The 20013-nt window shown below is 47.8% G+C and overlaps 1 protein-coding gene across 1 annotated transcript in view; it reads left to right on the top strand.

Moving 5' to 3' along the window:
* RAD54L2 (RAD54 like 2) overlaps positions 1-20013 on the top strand; it is a 1748428-nt gene that overhangs the window by 723434 nt on the left and 1004981 nt on the right. The window contains exon 8 of the mRNA XM_069644107.1: positions 1442-1572. Coding sequence (XP_069500208.1) covers positions 1442-1572 — 131 coding nt within the window. The remainder of the gene's footprint in view (positions 1-1441; positions 1573-20013) is intronic.

Here is a 20013-nt window from a genome sequence, read left to right as displayed (position 1 = left end):
AACTCTCATACCTCTAGCGTACTACACACACCCAGAGGGCTAGTGAAACAACCTACTAAAAACTTGCAAACTCCACATCCCTCTCTAATACTGTAAACCCAATATCAGCAAACAACTCACACTGGATGCTAACCTTACGGACGCAGCAGGTACAGTGCACCTGGCAAAGCACACCCAGAAAGCTCAGACGCACAGATGCCAGTTTCTCCTGGTTCGGCATGCATCAACAGATGAGTACAAACTGTATCCTATCCCTTTTTCCCCTCACTAACCAATCCTCCCCACTTTTCTTGCAGAGCCACATAAGCACCTGGTGACGATGCATATGGCATCAGTGCGTGGTATACATCAACATAACATAACTAGTGATGCATCTGTGTAGAATGGTATTAAAACTGCTGGGGTACGGTGCAGTTGTTTGGTTCGCTGAAAGTGCACCTCTGGTAAAGCAGAAGGTGTCCATATGTGACAGTTCGAGTAAAGGATGGATGTTTGGGAGTCCCCATATGAGAGAGCCGTCTTTGTTGGAGCATGTTCTGGATGCTAACCAAGAAAATACAAGTGTTGTGCTCTGTCATTAGCGGGTGTTCTTGTCCTGTGCTTTTTCTCTCTTCTGTCTGGTCCACAGACGTACATGGAAACAGGCCCTTCTTGGGAGCCTGAGATCCTTAGGATCCTGAAAGACTGCCTTGCCCACCAGATCACAGGGAGAGTATAGCAGGTTCCTTCTGCTGAGTAATGGTCTGGTGTCTGCAGTTTCTGGGTAAAAAACGATTCCTGGAATAGTGCTGGAAACAGTGCTGCTTCACCATTCTTCTTTGGGTTGGCTTGGTCTTTCGTGCATCGGGACTCATGCCTATTTTTTACATGGAAAAGATGCTGACCCCTTTGTTAAATAGGAGCTTGGAGGATTATAGGCTTCCAGTCATTATATCAATCAAAAACCTTTGTCAGCCTCTTCAAAACACTGTGAGCTCCAGCCATCCTCCACAAACCATCACTGGATTGTACAGTTCTCACCTTCAATGCAGATAATAGCCATGACCATATATTTCAACATCCATATCCATCTTACTCTTCCGCAAGGAAACTGTCTGGTTGCAGCACTTTGTGCTGTATCTTTCTAAAATTCTTAGTCTGCCACCAACTAATGGGTCCTTCCCAGCAAGGATAGTAGACTTGTATGGAACACTAGCATGCTTGGTGAACCCTTTCACTGACTGGTGTGGGGTGCCTTATGCCTCCAATGAGGATTCATCAGGAGAAAAGTTGTTTTATCTAGTCAGGAAAGGCATAGAAAGCAGGAGCTCCACATTAAAGGCATTCTTTCGTCACATTTGTTGAATCTGAATTTGTGATCGCCATGTTTCTAATGTGCTATAGGAGTAACTTCACATTTTTTTTCACTTTGATGATGGGCTTTCTTTGACTTTCTTGCTAGGTAAATACTTTGCAGAATTGGTTGGCAGAATTTAACATCTGGTTACCAGCACCTGAAAGCCTTCCTGCAGAAAACCCAGATGAGATAGTGCCACGCACCTTCAAGGTCTATATACTAAACGACGAACACAAGTAAGTACTCACCTTTGACCTGCCCATCGGACCCTTATTCCACCTGCTGCCTGACTTTACTCTAATACTACTGCCCTACCAGCCTGTACTTTCCTCACTTCCAAAGCTTTGCTTGGCCGTTCTTTGTCTGTATGAACCTGGACTCTAGATGGAGTAAAATAGTAGGGAGAAAAAGACACATTACCATTGCCAGTGGATTTATTTTTGTAGGATGTTAAAAATAGATTCCAACTCTGAAACAGATATCTTTTGTAAAGCATACTTTGCATTGCACTTAGTAATTTATGCAAAGTAAAAGATGCATTTTGAATTCCTCTTCAGACCGTGCAGTAATAGTAGAGCTCCTCCTTTTGGCAATGCTATGCTGGTACCACAGATCCGAACATGTATTTATGGAGCTCTGTGGGTGGAAGCGTGGAGGAAGAGAAGCTCCTATGCGTCTGTGATATTTTTTTTAATTGTTGGGAGTATTTTTACTCTTTAGTTTTATTTGCTTGGCAGTATTTGTTTGTTTTAAGGGCGTAAAAGGGAAGTACCTTTCATAACAATTGACTTTCAAACCTTTTGTATTTTGATGGGCTTCACTTATCCAGACTTTTTTTTAAAAAACTTTGTTTTTATTTGCTTTGAAGAATTCACATAATAAGTCACAAGTCAGTCGAAGAATTTTGCTCCCAGACATAAAACACAAACAAACAAGTTGTCCCAGCGGCACCAACCAAGTACAGTGTACAGCTCCAGAGAACATTTCCGACACATCTTCCAGTAAGAAACACAAAATGTGACGCTGGTGGATCAACCTAGACATGAGCAAGCCACCTCTAGAATCTTTTGGCTCCCTTCAAATTATACTGCTGCTCCCTGCCCCCACAGTGCAAGTTTGTTAAAGGACCACCTCATGAGGAGTGGTCAATAACACGACAGGCATCGATACGCTCTAACCTACAGATTAGTTGTTTCTGTCCTCCTTGAACTGGGGCCTCAAGGAGCCCCATTTAAGAACAAACAGCCTCACTCTTCCCGAAACAAACCCATATAGTCATTCACTACAGCTCTTAATTTCTCCATTCTAAAGATATCCCACAACATCTGCAATCAGTCTGCCTTATGGGTTTTTCCAATTCTGTGCAATCGCCCGTCTCGCCACCCAAATGATTGCCTGCCACATTTTTGGGAACCTATACTCATCGCTATTAATCGGGGAATACCTAGTAGCATCTGCAGTGGGTCCAGCCTTAGCTGGACCCCTATTACCTCTTTTCAACTAGACCAGAGGTTCGGCCCAGAGCATCTGAATTTGTGGATAACTCCAGCACATGTGCGAAAGGGAGCCTATTTACACACACCTCTGAGAACACAACAGGGAAACACCACTGTACATCCTGGAGAGCTTTAAGGGATCTCGATGCCAGCAATGCAATATTTTGAAGTTGTGCTCCGTCACTGCCTTAAAGAGGTTGCCGTGGAACTTTGCCTTATAGACATTACTCCAGGCAGTTCACCTCCGGCCAAACTGTCCCAATCTAATTCAAAGGTCTTCCTGCTTGAGATGTCCGTAAAAATAATCAATGCTTTGTACAGTTTAGAGAGAATGCCCTTTCTCAAGTCTACTGTGTTTATCTTTTAAAACAGTGTGAGGTCTCGTGCCACGCTGTTATGCCATCTCAGGTCAGTAAGTATCCCTTTAAGTATCAGATATTCAGAAAAGGACACAGCATCCCTACCCAGCATCTCTCGAACTTCCTCATAGCCCCTAAAGTATTAGCTCTTTCAAGACCCTATCAGTCCATTTGTCTGTGACACGAAATCCCCCCCGAGAGAGATCCAGGGGACTGCTCGAGCATCCCCCTCAATTAGGCTGCCTTATAATAGAGCTGATGATTGAGAAAGCCAAATGCCCCACATTCCCTTACGAGGGTCAGGGTCAATTTCTTTATTCTCGCCTTCCTGCCCTGCCAAATGAATGTGTTGATCATAGAGTTCAAGCTTTTAAAAAGCCCTCTGGAAGGATTGAAGGGATAGCTGAGAACAAGTAAAGAATATGCAGAAGAATGTTTAGAGATCATCCTCCCATACCACAAGAAAATGAGCATGTTCCACCTCTCCAAGTCGACTCGGGCTTTCCAACAAGGGGTCGAAATTTCAGAGCATTTATTCCTGATAATTCCTTCGGTATCTTGATGCCTATGTACTGAATAACCTGGAACTCCACTCTCATTCCCAAGATTTCGTTTAGGTGCTCTAGACCCGAATTCTGGGTCCTTACGGGCATGACGCTTGCTTTAGGAGCATTAACTTTCAGACCCAGGAAACTGCCAAATCGTTCGTTCAGTTTCAGAAATTATGCAAGGGAACGGTGTAAGTGCCCAATGAAGGCTAGTATATCATCCTCAAAGAGTATTTGTTTGAACACCACCCCTCCACATACAATACCTTTTATGTCCACATTTTCCCTTTTAGCCACCAAAAGGGATTCCATCGTAAGTGCATACAACATGGGGGACATCCCTGTCTTGTTCCCCAGATTTTGGTTTCTGGTAAAGGGATGCAATCCGCCTCTGAAAGTTCGGTCCCAGCCCCATCCTTTCTACCACTCATGTATTTCCACTCGACTCAGTCGAAGACCTTCTCAGAGTCAAGTGAGACCAAGCAGGCTTTCATATTTTTCTCTTGAGCGTGATGAATATGATCTATTGTTTTCCGGATGTTGTCTGAGCTTTGTCGGCTTTTGATAAAGCCCACCTTGTTGCCATAAACTAATGATGGAAGGATCTCCTCCAATCTTTTCCCCATCAGTTTCGTCAGGATATTCACATCTTTTTTTAAGAAAGGAAATCTGTCTATAATAGGCACAAGATGTGGAGCTTTCCCTTCCTTTGGAAACGCCACAATTATGGCTCCAGCAACGAGTTGGGTAAGCCCCTTTCTTTTAAGGGCCCCATTAGAGTGGTAACGTTTGTAGAAGCAGACTGAGAACTCGCTGTCCACCTGTGGCGTACCCTCTTTCATATTTTTTCTTTTGTATTATTTTCTCTTCTTTTTTGGGGAGACTAAGGCCATTGCGGTTTACGGAGGGATACCGGGCTTCTTAAATTGGTCCAAAAATTTAGTGATATGGCAGTCATTCCCCTCTTATTAAGTCTTCTAAAGTTCCAGAACTCCCTCGCTATACTGTCTGAATCATAGGTCCGGCCACCCTGGGGACGATTCGCTACCACTCTTTGATTTACTCTCTGTCCTCATCTTCCAGGGCAGGATTTTGTCAGCTTTTTCGTGATATTTTGCTTTAAAAGGAGGTGTTTTCTGTTCTACTTAGCTGAGGTACCTGCCGGTTGGATTGCAGCTATCTTTCCCCTTAGGACCGTTTCTTTACTAAGTCTGTGTTGTTTTTTTTTTATTATTATTTATTTATTTTTTTGCCCCAGGATCCAATTTTGATAAACTTCCACCTAGTTGTGCTTTAAAACCTTCCCATATGGTGTCAGTCAATACTACCTCATTGTAGTATTCCTGAATGCTAGAGATTAACCCCGGGCAATATCCCCATCTTTCAGTAGGAAGTCGCTGCACATACACCTACCCCTGTGCGCTTCCCGGGCCCAATTTTTGTCAGCACCATGTTGTGATCCGACCACGGAATCTGTACCACTCCTGTTTATTCCACGTAGGCTTTCAACCCAGGGTCAACTAAAATAAAGTCAATCCTGGAAAAATAGTTGTGTACCTGGGAATAAAGGATATAAGGGGGGATCCCCCACGACTGGTGTAAAAAATGACTTCATTACCCCCAGGTCTATATGAACCTCAATGAAACAAAGCGATTCCCATTCCTGTGCCTGCAGGGTGCCGGCGCCTTTGAGTCTTTTCCTGTCTTTGAGAGGATTAAGGACCATGTTAAAATCACCCCCTATAATTAAGGGACACTTCACAAACTGTTTTTTTTTCCTACACCAATTTCCAAAAATGGATTTGAGACGTGTTTGGACAATTTACGGAACTGCTATCTTTTTTCCTTGTAGGAAGCCCTTTATAAAAACATATTTTCCCTTCTGGTCCTGTTCAACCACCAATCCCAGTGGTTAGCCACTGCTATAGCCACCCCTATCTTCTTCACTGAAGCTGAGGAGTAATATGTGGCTCACACCTAACGACCACCTAGGGAAGGTTCCTTGCCCCTCAGCCAGTGAGTTTCTTGCAAGAACAACAAATCCACCTTTGAGCGGTTGAATTCTCTGAGACAGTGATCTTTTGGTAGGGAAATTATAACCTCTAACATTGAGGGAGGCAATGGTAATGAGTCCACCAGAATCGGCCACAATCCCAGACTTCGTAACTCTGACCCATCCAATGTCATTGTCACCCACCCATCCCAATATGCATCAATAATGCAGTCATACACAACCCCGTGGAGAAGATTCCTAATGACTGTTCGACTGCAGAATTTACCCCCCCAAAAACCCACAAACCCCAACATTATTAAAAAAGACTCCCTCCCCTCCGTCGTCCAGTCAAGAGCCATCCTACTATCTGCTCTCTGACTGGACCACCAGCAGTCCCGAGCCTACTGGCAAAACCACATTAAACTTTCTTTATACCTGAGCCCCCTTCCAACATGCACATTTCTCTTCCCGCCCCACACCCCACCAACTTTGTCATCCCTTTCCTCCGGAGGACACGCTTCCCTCAAAATTATGTTGCACTTCACCCCCACTTTGCTCCAATCGACTGTTCAGGCTACCACCGCTAGAATAAACAGTTGCACCACATGGTTCAGTTGGGGGGGGTGGGGCGGGAAGAGAGTCAGCCATCTCTCCACCCCCTCTATCCCCCATGATCATTATAACTGTGGGCAATGTAGATGTGGATGAACCCGCTGATCATCATTTGTTGGGAGTATTCATCCTTTTAAACTTTCTGGGGTCTGGAATCCATTGTCCCTTTTTCAGCTTCGCTCCACCCTGTGGCCCCCTCGGATCTTGGGTAGGATGAAGTCGATCACTTGTCTCCTCCCCCATCAATTCCGTTGAGACCCTTTGCATGGCATCCGCCTTTATGAGTTTGTTTTTAAGTCCTTCATATTCGAAGGAGATGGAGAATGGGAAAACTCAGCAGTATCTCACTCCCTTTCCATTGAGCCACTGGGTCAGTGGCGCACACAGGCAACGTCTGGCCAGTGTGAAACTGGAGTGGTGCCTAAGTAGTGGAATTGAGCTAGAATGGATCTCTGGCTTCTGGATCCTCCCCCCTGCTCTGTGGGCTTGGTTGACGGTAAGCTCCATTATAGTGTCACTCCCAAACAACTTTTTGACAACCTCCTAAATAGCTCTGAAAATGTCCCCCTCCGGCTCCACATCTTTCTCTAGAAAGCCAGAAAATCACAGGTTATTGTGCCTCTCACTGTTATCGAAGTCCCCCATTTTGAGGGACATCGCTTCCTCCCACCTTTACAACTCGGAGAGCTTCTGTCTGTCTCTCCAGGATGTCCACTGAGGATTGGTTGGCCTCAAGACCCTGTAGCCAGTCCTCAATGGCTTCTAAATTCTTGTCAAGGCGGTCTACTCTGTGCCCAATATCTGTCCTTATGCCTCTAACTTCTTCCTTTAGAGCTGCAATGTCCTGCTTCGTGGACATTGTTTCACCTGCTAATGAGGGGGAGAGAGGACCCCTGCCGAAAGGTCTGCTGGCATTGCCGTCAGATATTTGACGCTTTGCAGAGACTCTTTCTAGCTCATCAGGGGAGGGAGAACCCCCAGCTACCCGAGGCCGACCGCTGCAACCTAGCATCCCAACGCACCTCCGAAGCTGATCTGCAAGGATAGTGAGTGTAGGGAAGTTAAACCTAGCACTGGCAGAGGGAGGGCCCCATGGAATTTCTCCAGCAGGCTCCAAAGGCCCCAGCAGGTCAAAGCTCACAATGGTAGGGCTATCACCGGGATCCAAGAGCACCCCAGGTGCACCTGTCTGCCCAGAATGTTCACCAAATCACCCTCCTTGGTTCTTGAATCATCACATAGGGAGGCAGAGTTGTGCAGTCACTGAATCCGTCGTGGATCCATCTGAGTCTATGGTTGCCCTCACCTCTGGTGCAGAGGGAATAGGGTGACCGGGGCCAAAACTGAGGCGGGGGAGACGATGCAGCACCAGATCCTGTCTCATGGCATCTCGTCTGGTCATTCTGCCATACGTGGAACAGGCTTGCTCAAGTCAAGAAGAGCTGTCACTCTGCAGGGATAATTGGGGAGGAATGTTCCCTGGTTTCCAAATGTACCAAATAAATTGCTGCATATGTGGGGATGTTCACTAGCAAAGGGTTCTGCTGGCGCTCCCCTGTGGCTTTGTGAAGAGAGACTCTGCCACTGGAGCTTCTGCCCGATCTCGCTCAGGGATAAGAAAAATGGCTCTTTACACAACCTTTGCCTCTGTTTTTGTCGACCCCAAAATCTTTTGGTTTTTATTTTTGAATGTGACCTGCTCTTTTTGCCGTGCAGTGAAGCCTCCAGCTTCACTACACTGGCTTTTGCTCATTTGTCATAGGGGAACTGACATGTCCTTCACGCTGTCAGTACTGGGAAATATGGTTTCTTTTAGTCTTGTTACATTGGGGCCCCTTCTGGTAACTTTTTGTCATTGTACAATGCATCTTACGATGGGGTAAACTTTTTGTTTTACCCTAGAAGAACATTTGGAGGATTTTTGGTTACTTAAGGTGTACCTAAGGACAAGCTGGTGGCAGCAGTTACTTTTTTCTATGTGTTGGTGTATTTCACTTTACCACACTTGCTTACCTACTGTTGCTAGTGTCCAAACATGGCCGTGCCACAAGGTTTTTCGTTTCTTCCTTTGCCATCTTTTCTCTAACCCTTCTTCCTGACCTGCGAGGACAGGAAAATCCTAGTTTGGACTTCCAGTGCCTGGGGAATTCAGAGGCTTTTTGTTTGTTTATTTATTTGTAATGCGCACCAGACCCTAAGATATCAGGGGGCAGAGGAGCAGGAAGATTCGTGATTGCTTTCAGCTTACAGTTATGCAGTTACATAGTAGTAGAACAACATTTACAGATCAAACAATGCAGTCAATGGACTGGGTGCCAGGTATATACATATAATAGAATAGTCAATACAAATACATTACATAGTTTACAATGGTAAGGTTCAGCATTAGAAGACTTTGTAGTGTCTAATTGCAAAGCACGATAGTGGGTAGTGCAGAGCGGAATAGGGACAGTAATGACACTAGAAGGAGTTAGTGGTCTTTTTCTCTGAGCCATTTAATGACATGTCTGAAGTTCAGAAAGGTTTGGTCTGCCCTCAGGAAGGTGGGGGGAGGGGTGGGAGTTCCATAGCTTCGCTGCTTTGACTGGGAAACTGCTCCCTCCAGGTTTGGTCAACTTGAACCTGGGTGCAACTAGACAGTTTGTGTTAGCAGTCCTGTTGGGACGACTGGAGGTTTTCCTGTTGATTCTCTCCATAAGGTAGCAGGGAGCAGCATTGTTAAGGCACTCATGTGGTAACGAGGCAGTTTTGAGCATAATTCTGTCACTGGTGGACAGCCAATTATTCTGTCTCCTAACCTCTCATATGTGCTCTTTCCTAGATGAGCCCTGTGCCGCTCTGAGGGTATTATTCTGGAGGATTTGGATCTTGTTAATAATGTACTTGCTGGCGCCCAGGTATAAGGAATTGCAGGAGTCCAATTTATACAAAATTAGTGCTCTGGACAGCTATTCTTAGATAGGAATGGTTTGCCTGCTCTGATCAGCTTACATGTGTAAGCGGAGGCCAAGGAATTAACCTGTTTAACGAAGGTGAGGGAGGAGTCCAAGTAAAAATCTAGGGTTTTTACCTCTTTCACTACATTAATGATGTTGCCATTGATTTTAAATGAGTATTTGTGGCCTAGTTTATTGAGGTTGAAGGTGGTTCCCAGAATGATGAGCTCCATTTTGTCATCATTCAGGCATAGACCGTGGCCATCCATCCATCCATCCATGCCTGGATGATAAGAGATTTTATTAACCACGGCCAAATCCTTGTCGTAATCCACGGTAAGCGGTATGAAAATCTGGCTATCATCTGCATAGTTAGTGTAGGTGACACCAAGATGGTCCAGATCATCGAAAAGGGGTTTAGTAAATATATTGTACATTGTGGGTGAGACACAGGAACCCTGTGGTACTCCACATGTAATCGGGATGGGGTCCGATGGCGAGAAGACTCTCATAGTCCTGTTGCTCAGAAGGGATTGGATCCAAACTATGGCCTTGTGTGAAAAGTGAGCTGCTGAGTCAAGGTGATTGCAAAGTGACATGTGGTCCACCAAATTTGAAGGCCGCCGAGAGATCCAGTAGACATAGTAGAGCTGAATTCCCCCTGTCCATAAGCTCGTCGATTTGGGCCTTAAGATCAATCAATGCAGTTTCAGTACATGTTGTGGCCTAAAACCTGATTGGCAGACTCCTAGGAGTTGGTTAAGCTCCAGATACTCCTGTATCTGAAGGTAGGCCACCCTGTCTATAATTTTAAATAAAACTGGCTCTGTCGTGATAGGTCTGTAGTTAATAGGTATGGTTGGATCTAAAAATAGTTTTTTTGAGGAATGGGAATACCCGGGACTCTTTTGAATTGCTGGGCATGATGCCAGATGAGCATGTGGCATTAATAAGCTTAGTTATGAAAGGTGCGAGGTCTCCTGCTGCATCTTTAATGATTTTGGCTGGGCATTTATCTCCCTGACAATTTGAGGGTTTACAGGATGATTTTTTCAAACTCAAGAATTGAGGCTAGCAAAGCTAAAGCATTGTAGAGGTTTATGGAGTAGTAGTTGGTGTGTCAATATTTGGTAGGTTATCTTTTTTGTCGGCAATGTTGGACTGAAGGGTAATTACTTTGTTAGTTGGGGCCTTCTGTATATTGGAGCACCCAGGTTTATCCTTCACGCAGTTCTCCGACACAGGAACCGGGGATTCGAGCTCTTTCAGGATTACAAAGAGTTCCTTTGTGCTTGAATTTGCTTCAAGAATCCTGTTGCAAGTTTCCTGCTTGGTAAGAAGTATTTCTTTATTATAAGTGGAGGAGATATTGGTAAGGTTGGATTTATTTTCATCAGAAGGTAAGTGCCTCCAGGTTAATTCACATTTTCTTTTTTCTGCTCAAGGTTTTGAGGTGCAGGATGAACCAAGAGTTTAGGTATGCTCTGGGTTTGCCTTTCCTCATTTTTAGGGGTGCGTTGGTACCTTGGCTTTAGTCATAGTTTTATTATATTCATCTACTAAAGTAGTCGGATCGTTGGTATCTGGCAATGAATTAAGTGTTAGCGATAAAAGGGGTAAGCGCTTCTCTGCCGTGATGTTCTTTTTATTCCTAGTTAGAATGGGAGGCGCTAGTAGGTTCTTTTTAGATGTGAGAATTTTAGCTGCTAATGTGAATGATAGCAGGTAGTGGTCTGTCCACAACTGTGGAGTTATGGCAGTAATTGAAGTGTTGCAGTTAAAATCTACCACCCAGTCGAGTGTTCTCACTTTGTCATGTGTGGGTAAAGTTACTCTTTGAATGTGGCCGAGTTCAGTAAGTACATTGGCAATTGCTGTAGCTTACTGGTCTTTGGGGTCATTGAATCCTAAGTCAAGATCTACCTAGCAGAGGTGGCTTTTAGATTGTCAGATAGGATAGTAGAGATATCCTCCTCGAATGCGCCGATGGGGCTTGGAGGTCTGTAAATAAGATGAGTGGTGAGTGTTTCGGAATCCGATCTGGGTAACTTAGCAGTGAGAGATTCACAGGATTTGAAGTCGGGTGATGGGGCTATTCTCATAGCTGGGTTTCTTTTAGCTATGACAGCTATGCCTCCCCCGTGCATCAACCCTGTCTGCTCTGAGAATGGTATGATTATCTGGTACTGCGAGCATGAGGGCAGGGCCTGCTGCTGCATGTTGCCAAGATTCTGTTATGGCTAAAAACTGTAGTTTTCCGTTCGAATTAAGTCTATCTCAATGGCGTGAGCGCCACTAGGGATCGGGCATTAATTAGTGCACCCTTAAGGTCTGGGGCAAGGTTGCCTGGCAATGGATTTGGTGAAGTACAATTGCTTACTTCTTCGCAAGGTATCGCAGTGGGGCGCTTCTTATGTTGTTTTTTGTAGGTGCAATCATCGGTATTAGGGGTGGATGGAAGGGAAATTATTTAGTATTTAGTATGTTGGGTGTGCATTTTCTCCTAAGGCCTATTAGTTGGCAGGTAATTCGTGGAGTTTGGTCAGTCTGGAGCGGAGTCTGCAATTTCTAAATGATATATGGCATGGTAGGTTCCTTTTAGGTAAACCCTGGTTGAAGTTATCATTAAAGGGCGGTTGTTGTTGGTCTGGGTCACTATTATATTAATGGTCAAATTGGGATTCCTCTTCTATTCTAATCCCTATGGGATCTCTATTGGGTATATCCAGCTGAGAATTCAGGTTCAATTTAGGTGTGCGGGGGTGGGGTGAGTAAAACACCCATTGTGGAAGCCATATTGCTTGTCATAGTAAATTGAGGCGCAAATATAGTAGGATGACCTGTGTTACTAGTCAGTTGACCTAATGCCAGTAGGGCACATAGTAAGAGTAGATGTTGGACAGTAGTGGCATGCTTGGTGCACTTAGAGTCACTAAGTCTTGTGCAGCAGTATTCACCACAAGATTAGTTTGTAAGGATTAGGACCATGTGAAGTTCAATTTTCTTTAGGCTGCGGGGTAAGAACATAGGTTCTTCCTAGGTTGCATCAGACTGCACAGTGTAGTTGCTAGTGATAAAGTGAATTAAGACTAGGAGTGCAGGAGGGTTCCTATTAATACAGGATTTAGGGCAAGCTAGATACAGTACACAATGGTGACACCAGGTAACGGGCAGACTGTATGCAGTACAGGATGTTGGGCAGGCTAGATGCAGCACACAGCAGTATCTCATAATATCAGGCCGGCTAGGTTTCATAGCATTATCATGGTATGATGGATGCAGTACTTAATATCAGGGGGAGTTAGATGCGTTCCTTGCAGGGCAGAATATATTAGGGGTAGTTGTACGTTGTGGCAGATACAGAATGGATAGTCGTGGTGTGGAAGCTAGGCATGCGTGAGCAGTCGGTATCCAATTAAAGCAGAGATAGGCTGAGCATAACAGGCATTCGAGGGGATTGGGTCCTACGACGTATTCCATATCTATGACAGGTAATGTCCACAGCTGTGCTGCTTCGGAAAATCTTCGACTCCTGCGTCGATGCGCTGTGCCCGAGGACGACGGCCGACGTCACCCAATGTGATAAGTAGGACGCACGATGCCCATAGCCTCAGTTCCGTTTTTTCCGCAAACGTTTTCGCTTCGTGAATCTCGGTACGCCTCGACTCTTTGGAGTTTGATGATTTCTTCTCGGTTCGTTGAACCTGTTCAGTTTTTTGTGAAGACATGTTCGTGGCGATGTCTACTTCGTCTTCAACCCCGCGTCCTGGCTTCAAGAAATGCGGGGACTGTAGGTCCAAGATGTTGGTCACGGACTCGCACAACGCCTGCTTCTGGTGCCTCGGGGAGGCCCACGATACGGACGACTGTGTCGACTGCCAGTCCCTCACGGCAAAGGCCTTGGGGGAACGCAAGAAGAAGCTGTCGGTAGGTCGGGTGTCTAAGCCCCGGAAGTCGAGGTCTGCGGGGCTTTCGACGGATGACTCGAGGGGCGACTCTCCGCGTCGTCGGAAGTCCAGTGGGTCTCCTTCCAGGAGTTGGTCTCGCCACTCCTCCGCCTCTTCGAGGCATACCCGGAAGCGCCGGCATCGTTCGCCTTCCCCGTCCTCTTCCGAGGACTCTGCCCATCGGCGGGTCGCTTATCCCTCCATGCAAGCGACACCAGAGGAATGGGCTTACTTCGGGAAGCAGATGCTAGCGATTCTTGAATCGCAGGGCACCGGTCCGTCCGTGCCTCCGAGTGGGGTCGGTCGGCACCAGTCGTACGCCTTCGGGCTTGGGTGGTCAGCACGGCTCGCGGAAGAGGTCCCGCTCGGACAAGGGTAGCCGTTCTCGCCATGCCCGTTCCAGGTACCGGTCTTCGACGCGCTCGAGACCGTGTGATCCTGTGCCGTCTTCGAAGAAGTCGACGCCTGTGGTGCCGAGGTCGTCGACGATTTCTCTCGAGGCTCCGCCTCCGAGGGGGTCGTCGACGCTGTCGGCGTGTAGGTCGTCGAGAGACACGCTCGGAGCTCCGGCTTCGAGGCCTGCAGCTGACATCGACGCCGATTCGCTCGACGCTGTTTGTCTTTCGAGGCGGTGGTGTCGGAGGGGCCCCGTGGCACGAGGTTAGCCCCTAGAAAGGCTCTGGCTAAGGTCAGGCACTGCTTTGGTCCCCAGATGTCTTTCTCTCCCCACCTGGAGTACATTTCAGAGGGTGATGAAGGCTCTGATGACAGCTTGGTTCCGGTTCCGGTACCAGATGAGCTTATCTCGGGCCATAGCCAGTTTGATGACCTGAGGCAGTCACTGCATGATGCCAGTGGACTGGACACCTCTCCGGAGGTGGAGTTTTGTAGGCCGGAGCCTGGCACTCATGCCGATTCTTCATATCGTTGCCTTATGTCTTGGGTCACTCAGTACTTGGTTTGGTCAGCTCCCCAAGGGGAGTTCGTTCAGGATGATCTCACGGACATTCTTGATCTTGGTCCCCCCACTGACCCGGTTTTGCTGTTTCATATGGCTCTGCAGAGAAGGGTGGCGGCAGCTTGGACTGCTCCGGAGAGTCTCCCGGCAGTGGGCAAGTCTTTGTTGCGAAAATACCATCCAGCCAGTAGCGACCCCCGCTACTTGTCCAGGCACCCCACTCCGGAGAGTTTGGTGGTGCAGGCGGCTACGGCCCCGGCAAAGCAGGCGGCTTATCCTACCATCCCTCCGGATAGGGACGACAAACATTTTGAAGGCTGGGCGAAGAAAGTGTTTTCTTTAGGGGGTATGGCGCTTCAGGCGGCCAACTCCATATGTGTCTTGTCTCGTTTCACACACACTCTGGGGAACTGTGTTGCATTAGCGGCTGAACTTATTCCCGAAGGGGATGAACGGGATGGTTTCCTGGCTATGGTTCAGGATGGCAAGGATGCCATGTGTGAGGCCGTTCAGTCGGGTTTGGACATGGCAGATTGTGTCAGCCGGTCCATGGCGGCGAGCACCGTAATACGCAGGTTTGCATGGTTGCGGAAGTCTGGGTTCGCTCCTGATGTGCAGTACCGGCTCCTCAACATGCCCTTTGACGGTGAACATTTTTTTGGCAGCAAGGCTGACGAGAGCCTTGAGGGGTTGCATACCTCCAAAGCTGCAGCAAAGTCGTTGGGCGCTGCAGTTCGACAAACTCTGCCTTTTCGTCCAAGGGGACAACAATGGAGGGGAGGTTCCTTTCGCTATTACTCGTCTTTCAGTAAAGCGAGAGGAGCTGTCAGTCAAAGAGGCCACCGTAAGAATGGTAGAGGTGGAAAACAGGGTACTCGAGGTGCCAAGGCCGCTCGGGCAGGTGCCTCTTTGCCCTCAGGCAACGCCGCAGCCGCGACCACTCAGTCATGAGGCCAGGTCCCATGGTTCGTCGTTTGGCGCAGCATCTTGTAGAGTGGCGTGCCATTACTTCAGATGTGTGGGTTCTGGAGATCATAACCCATTGCTACTGTCTTCCTTTTCGGCAGAGGCCTCGCGACAATCCACCTGGGAACCCCTCTTTGAAGAGTACGGATCCGTTCCTTGCGCAGGAAATTCAAGCCCTGCTGGAGAAAGGCGCAATAGAACTGGTGCCTGTAGCAGAGAGGAACAAGGGATGGTATTCCCCTTATTTTTTGATTTCGAAGAAAGACGGGGTATTGAGACCCATCATGGACTTGCGCGGTTTGAACAAACTCCTCAGGAAGGACAAGTTCAAGACGGTTACTCTCTCTCAAGTCCTCCAGGCCCTTCAACTTCAGGACTGGTTGGTGTCTCTTGACCTCAAGGACGCTTACTTCCATGTGCCGATCCATCCCAAGCACAAGAAGTACCTGAGGTTTGCGGTTGGCGACTCGCACTTTCAGTTTCGGGTCCTCCCGTCGGATTGACCTTCACCCTGAGGCTTTTCACCAAGCTCATGGTGGTGGTGGCAGCGCATCTCAGGAAAGGGGGTATTCACGTCTACCCCTACCTGGACGATTGGTTGATCAGGGGGAGCTCGCCCGAGCAAGTCCTGGATCATCTGTCTGTCACCTGCCACTCCCTTCACAAGCTGGGCGTCTCCCTCAATTTAAAGAAGTCCCATTTGACGCCAACAAAGCGGCTCCAGTACATCGGAGCAGTGCTCGACACATCCCTGGGGCAGTGTTTTCCTCCCCAGGTGAGGGCTCTTCACATTCAGCAGATGGTGCACAAGTTTCAACTTGCCCAGACTCTCCCAGCGTCCGAGTTCTTGAGACTGCTCGGCCTCATGGCATCCCTCATTCTTATGGTGCCAGTGGCTCGTCTGTTGATGAGATCTTTGCAGTGGGCACTCAAGCTCCAGTTGTCTCAGTCCTCCGGCAGGTTGTCGGACCCTGTTCAGGTACCGCCCTCGGTCGCCCAGGACCTTCTGTGGTGGGCTGTCGAAGGCAATCTGATGAAGGGGGGCTCCATTTTGGCTGCCCTGGCCGGAGGTGACGATCGTGATGGACGCATCCCTCATGGGATTGGGAGCTCATGACAATGAGTTGACAGTCAGCGGTCGTTGGTCTCCGTCGGAGTGCAGACTCCATATCAGTCTGTTGGAGCTGAGGGCCGTCAGGCTTGCCCTGAAGGCTTTTCTGCCGACTGTGCGAGGAAAGAGTGTCCTGGTTCTAACGGATAACACCGTGGCCATGCACTACCTCAACAAAAAGGGGGGGGGCAAGGTCACTTCCTCTGTGCAGGGAGGTGATGCAACTCGAGTTCTGGGCCATCCAGCAGGAAGTTTTGATCTCGGCTGTTCATCTGGCCAGAGACAACGAGACGGTGGACACTCTGAGCAGGCAGAGCACGATCTCTCACGAGTGGGAGCTGGCTCAGGAGATTCTCCTGGAGATCTTTGCCCTTTGGGGGACCTCTCAAGTGGATCTCTTCGCCTCCAATGTCAACCGGAAGTGCGAGAGGTTCTGCTCGCGGGAATTTCCTCCAAAAGGAGCCTTAGGAGACGCGTTTGTGGTGGGGTGGTCATTCCCACTGCTGTACGCGTTTCCTCCAGTCCATCCCGCAAGTACTGCGGAGGTTATGGAGGTTTGGTTCCCGGATGATACTCATTGCTCCGGCGTGGGCCCGGAGGACGTGGTACCCGGACCTTCTCGACTTGTCCATCTGCCCTTCACGTCGTCTTCCCTACCGAGACAATCTGCTCTCATGGGAGGGGGTGTCAGGTTCTCCATCCAGAGGTCAGATCCCTCAACCTTCACGCTTGGCTTCTGAAAGGTTGAGGTATAAGGATTGGGACCTCCCTGAAGACGTGATGGAGGTATTACTCTCGGCCAGGCGGCCGGCAACAAAGTCTCTGTACCGTTGGCGTTGGAGAAAGTTCTGCGACTGGTGCAGAGTTAAGAATGTGGATCCTTTTGAATGTGACATTCCCATGGTTCTGTCTTTTTTGCTTTCTTTGGCCTACAGGGGCTTGCAAGTCGGGACCATTAAAGGTTACCTGGCGGCGATGTCTATATTTAAGCGCTCGTCTGAAGAGTGTTCCTATTTTAAGATTCCTTTAATTTCTCAGTTTTTGAAAGGGCTCACTAATATGTTCATTGCATCACCTTTTCTGGTGCCCGGTTTGGATTTGAACCTTGTTCTTATGTTTCTTATGGGTGCTCCGTTTGAGCCTTTACATTCTTGCCCTTTGAGATTGCTAACTCTTAACTGTGTTTTTGGTTGCGGTGACTTCTGCTCGCAGAGTGAGTGAGTTACAGGCAATTTCAGTTAAGCCACCCTTCACTGTGTTTCATAAGGACAGGGTTGTCCTTAGAGTTTGTCGTTCTTTTCTTCCGAAGGTGGTTTCAGAATTTCATTTGAGCCAGAAGGTTGTTCTTCTGGCGTTCTATCCTCCTCCACATCCTGGTAAGGAGGAGTAGAGGCTCCACAGGCTTGATCCTAGGAGAGCGTTCAGCTTTTATATTGTATGCATGTCCCGGGTCAGAGTGGACGATCAACTTTTCATTGGTTACACTCGAAAGCGTTTGGGACAAGCTGTGACGAAACAGACTCTGTCTCGTTGGATTATTTTAGCTATCTCCGAGTGTTACAGCGTGGCGGCTAAGGACCCTCCGGCTGGCTTGCGTGCCCATTCTACCCGGGAAGTGGCTGCGTCTACTGTTCGGCTTCCTATTCGTCACATCTGTGATGCAGCCACCTGGGCTTCAGTACATACTTTTGTACGTCACTACTCCCTCTATTCCATCAGAGGGCAGGATCTGGCTTTTGGCAAGGCAGTCCTATATTCTGCAATTTGATTGGGCATGCTAAATTTGTGTTCTAAATTCTTTTCCCACCTCCTTGCTTGGTACTGCTTTGGGAGTCTGTCATAGATATGGAATGCATCGGAGGACCCAATCCCCTCGAAGAACAAGTTACTTTCTTACCTGATAACGTTCTTTCGATGGGATGGCCCGACGACGTATTCCATATCGCTCCCTCCCTACCTTCCCCGCTGCAGAATTTCTTTTACGATTGCAGCTTGCGTTCCGCAAGGCCTTGTGTCTGACTGGCAGTAAACTGGTGGCACACGTTCTGGGGGAAAAAAACTATAACTGAGGCTATGGGCGTCGTGCGTCCTACTTATCACATCGGGTGACGGCCGTCGGAGGAGGTCCTCGGGGACGGCGCATCGACGTCATCGACACAGGACGCAGACGCCGAAGATTTTCCGAAGCAGGACAGCTGTGGACATTACCTGTCATAGATATGGAATACGTCGTCGGACCATCCCATCGAAAGAACGTTACCAGGTAAGAAAGTAACTTGTTCTTCTCGATTAAAAACGATATGTCAGAGTATGCCGCAATAAGGGCAGCAACGATGCATATATTGGTATTTATTGTGTTTTATATAGCGCTTTACTCCAATGCGCTTCACATTATAACAACAAAATACATAGAAGATTATAACAGTAGAAGCAATTTCTAAAACATTAGTCAAACCAACAAAACAGTGTGTAGACCATTAGCCTGTGAAGATAAACGACAGGTAAGCGTAAGAGGAAAAAAAGCAGGTAGGGAGATGTAAGTAGAGGGGAAGGAAGGGGGAGCGGGAGAGAGGGTTAGAGGGGGAGCGGGGCACATGGGGACGGGGTACAGAGTAGCAACAGGTCAGCAGAACGGAGGGAGCGTGAAGGGGTGTAGAATGATAGAGAGGAGAGATAAGGGGGAGCAAGGTCGTGAAGGGATTTAAAGACAAGACAGAGGAAATGAAATTTAAGTTGGGAGTGAAAGGGAAGCCAGCCAAGGTAAGAAAGCGAAGAGGAAATTGAGTCGTGAGGAGCAAGGAGACAGAGGGTACGGATAGCAGAGTGGTAGAGGGATTTGAGGGGGGCGAGATGAGAGGCAGGGAGTCCAAAGGGGATAGAAGAACAATAGAAGAGGCGAGAGAAGATGAGGAACGAGATTAAAAGTTTCGTGGCGTGGAATGTGAGAGAGGAGCAGACATTACGAATGTTAAAAAGGTGGTAGCGACAGGTGAGAGAGGTAAGAGAGATGTGGTGAGAAAAGGAGAGGGAGGGGTCAAAGTGAATGCCTAGATTGCGAGCATGGGCCGAGATGGGAAGATTAGCGGGGGGGGGGAAATTGAATAAAAGGAGGATGAGAGGGAGGGGGAAAGAGTGTTGGAGGGAAAGAATATAATAGCAGAGATACCACAGAATAGGACGAAGACGAGGATGAGCCAGAAAATAGCCCAGATATTTTCCGAATGGACTCACCAGTCGAAAGGGAAGCCCCAGGGTCTGATTCCCCAATAGATAATCAGCCCCTCCTGAATGAACTGCTCTTTCGGGCAGCTAACCACTTCCACATAGACACACAAGGTGTCCAGGAAGAGAGGGACTTTGCGGAGGAACTAATAGGGGAAAGGAAGCCAGTAGCCCAGACCATTCCCATCCTGAAATCTATTCAACGCAGAATAGCACCATCCCTTATCAACCCAAACCTGACAAGACCTGTAAACCCGAGGGTAGAGAAGCTGTTTAAAGCAGCCCAGTCGGACCCTCTATATATTAGAGGTCAACTTAAGCCAGACTCTCTAGTCGTAACCAACACCCGCAAGAGAGCTGGTACCCCATTATCTTCCTCTGAGGCTCCCCCCGACAAGGAAAGTAAGAAACTCTATGGTTTTGGCAGAAAAGTAGCTTCCACGGCAGCCTACCAAACCAGAATCGCGAATTCCACCACACTGTTGGCTAGCTACAACTGCCATCAGTGGGAAGAAGTGGCAGCACTAAT

This window comes from Ambystoma mexicanum, chromosome 2p (genome assembly GCF_040938575.1).
Source record: "Ambystoma mexicanum isolate Mex_15411 chromosome 2p, UKY_AmexF1_1, whole genome shotgun sequence".
NCBI classification, from domain to species: Eukaryota; Metazoa; Chordata; class Amphibia; order Caudata; family Ambystomatidae; genus Ambystoma; species Ambystoma mexicanum.
This window is presented reverse-complemented; position numbering and strand designations above follow the sequence as displayed.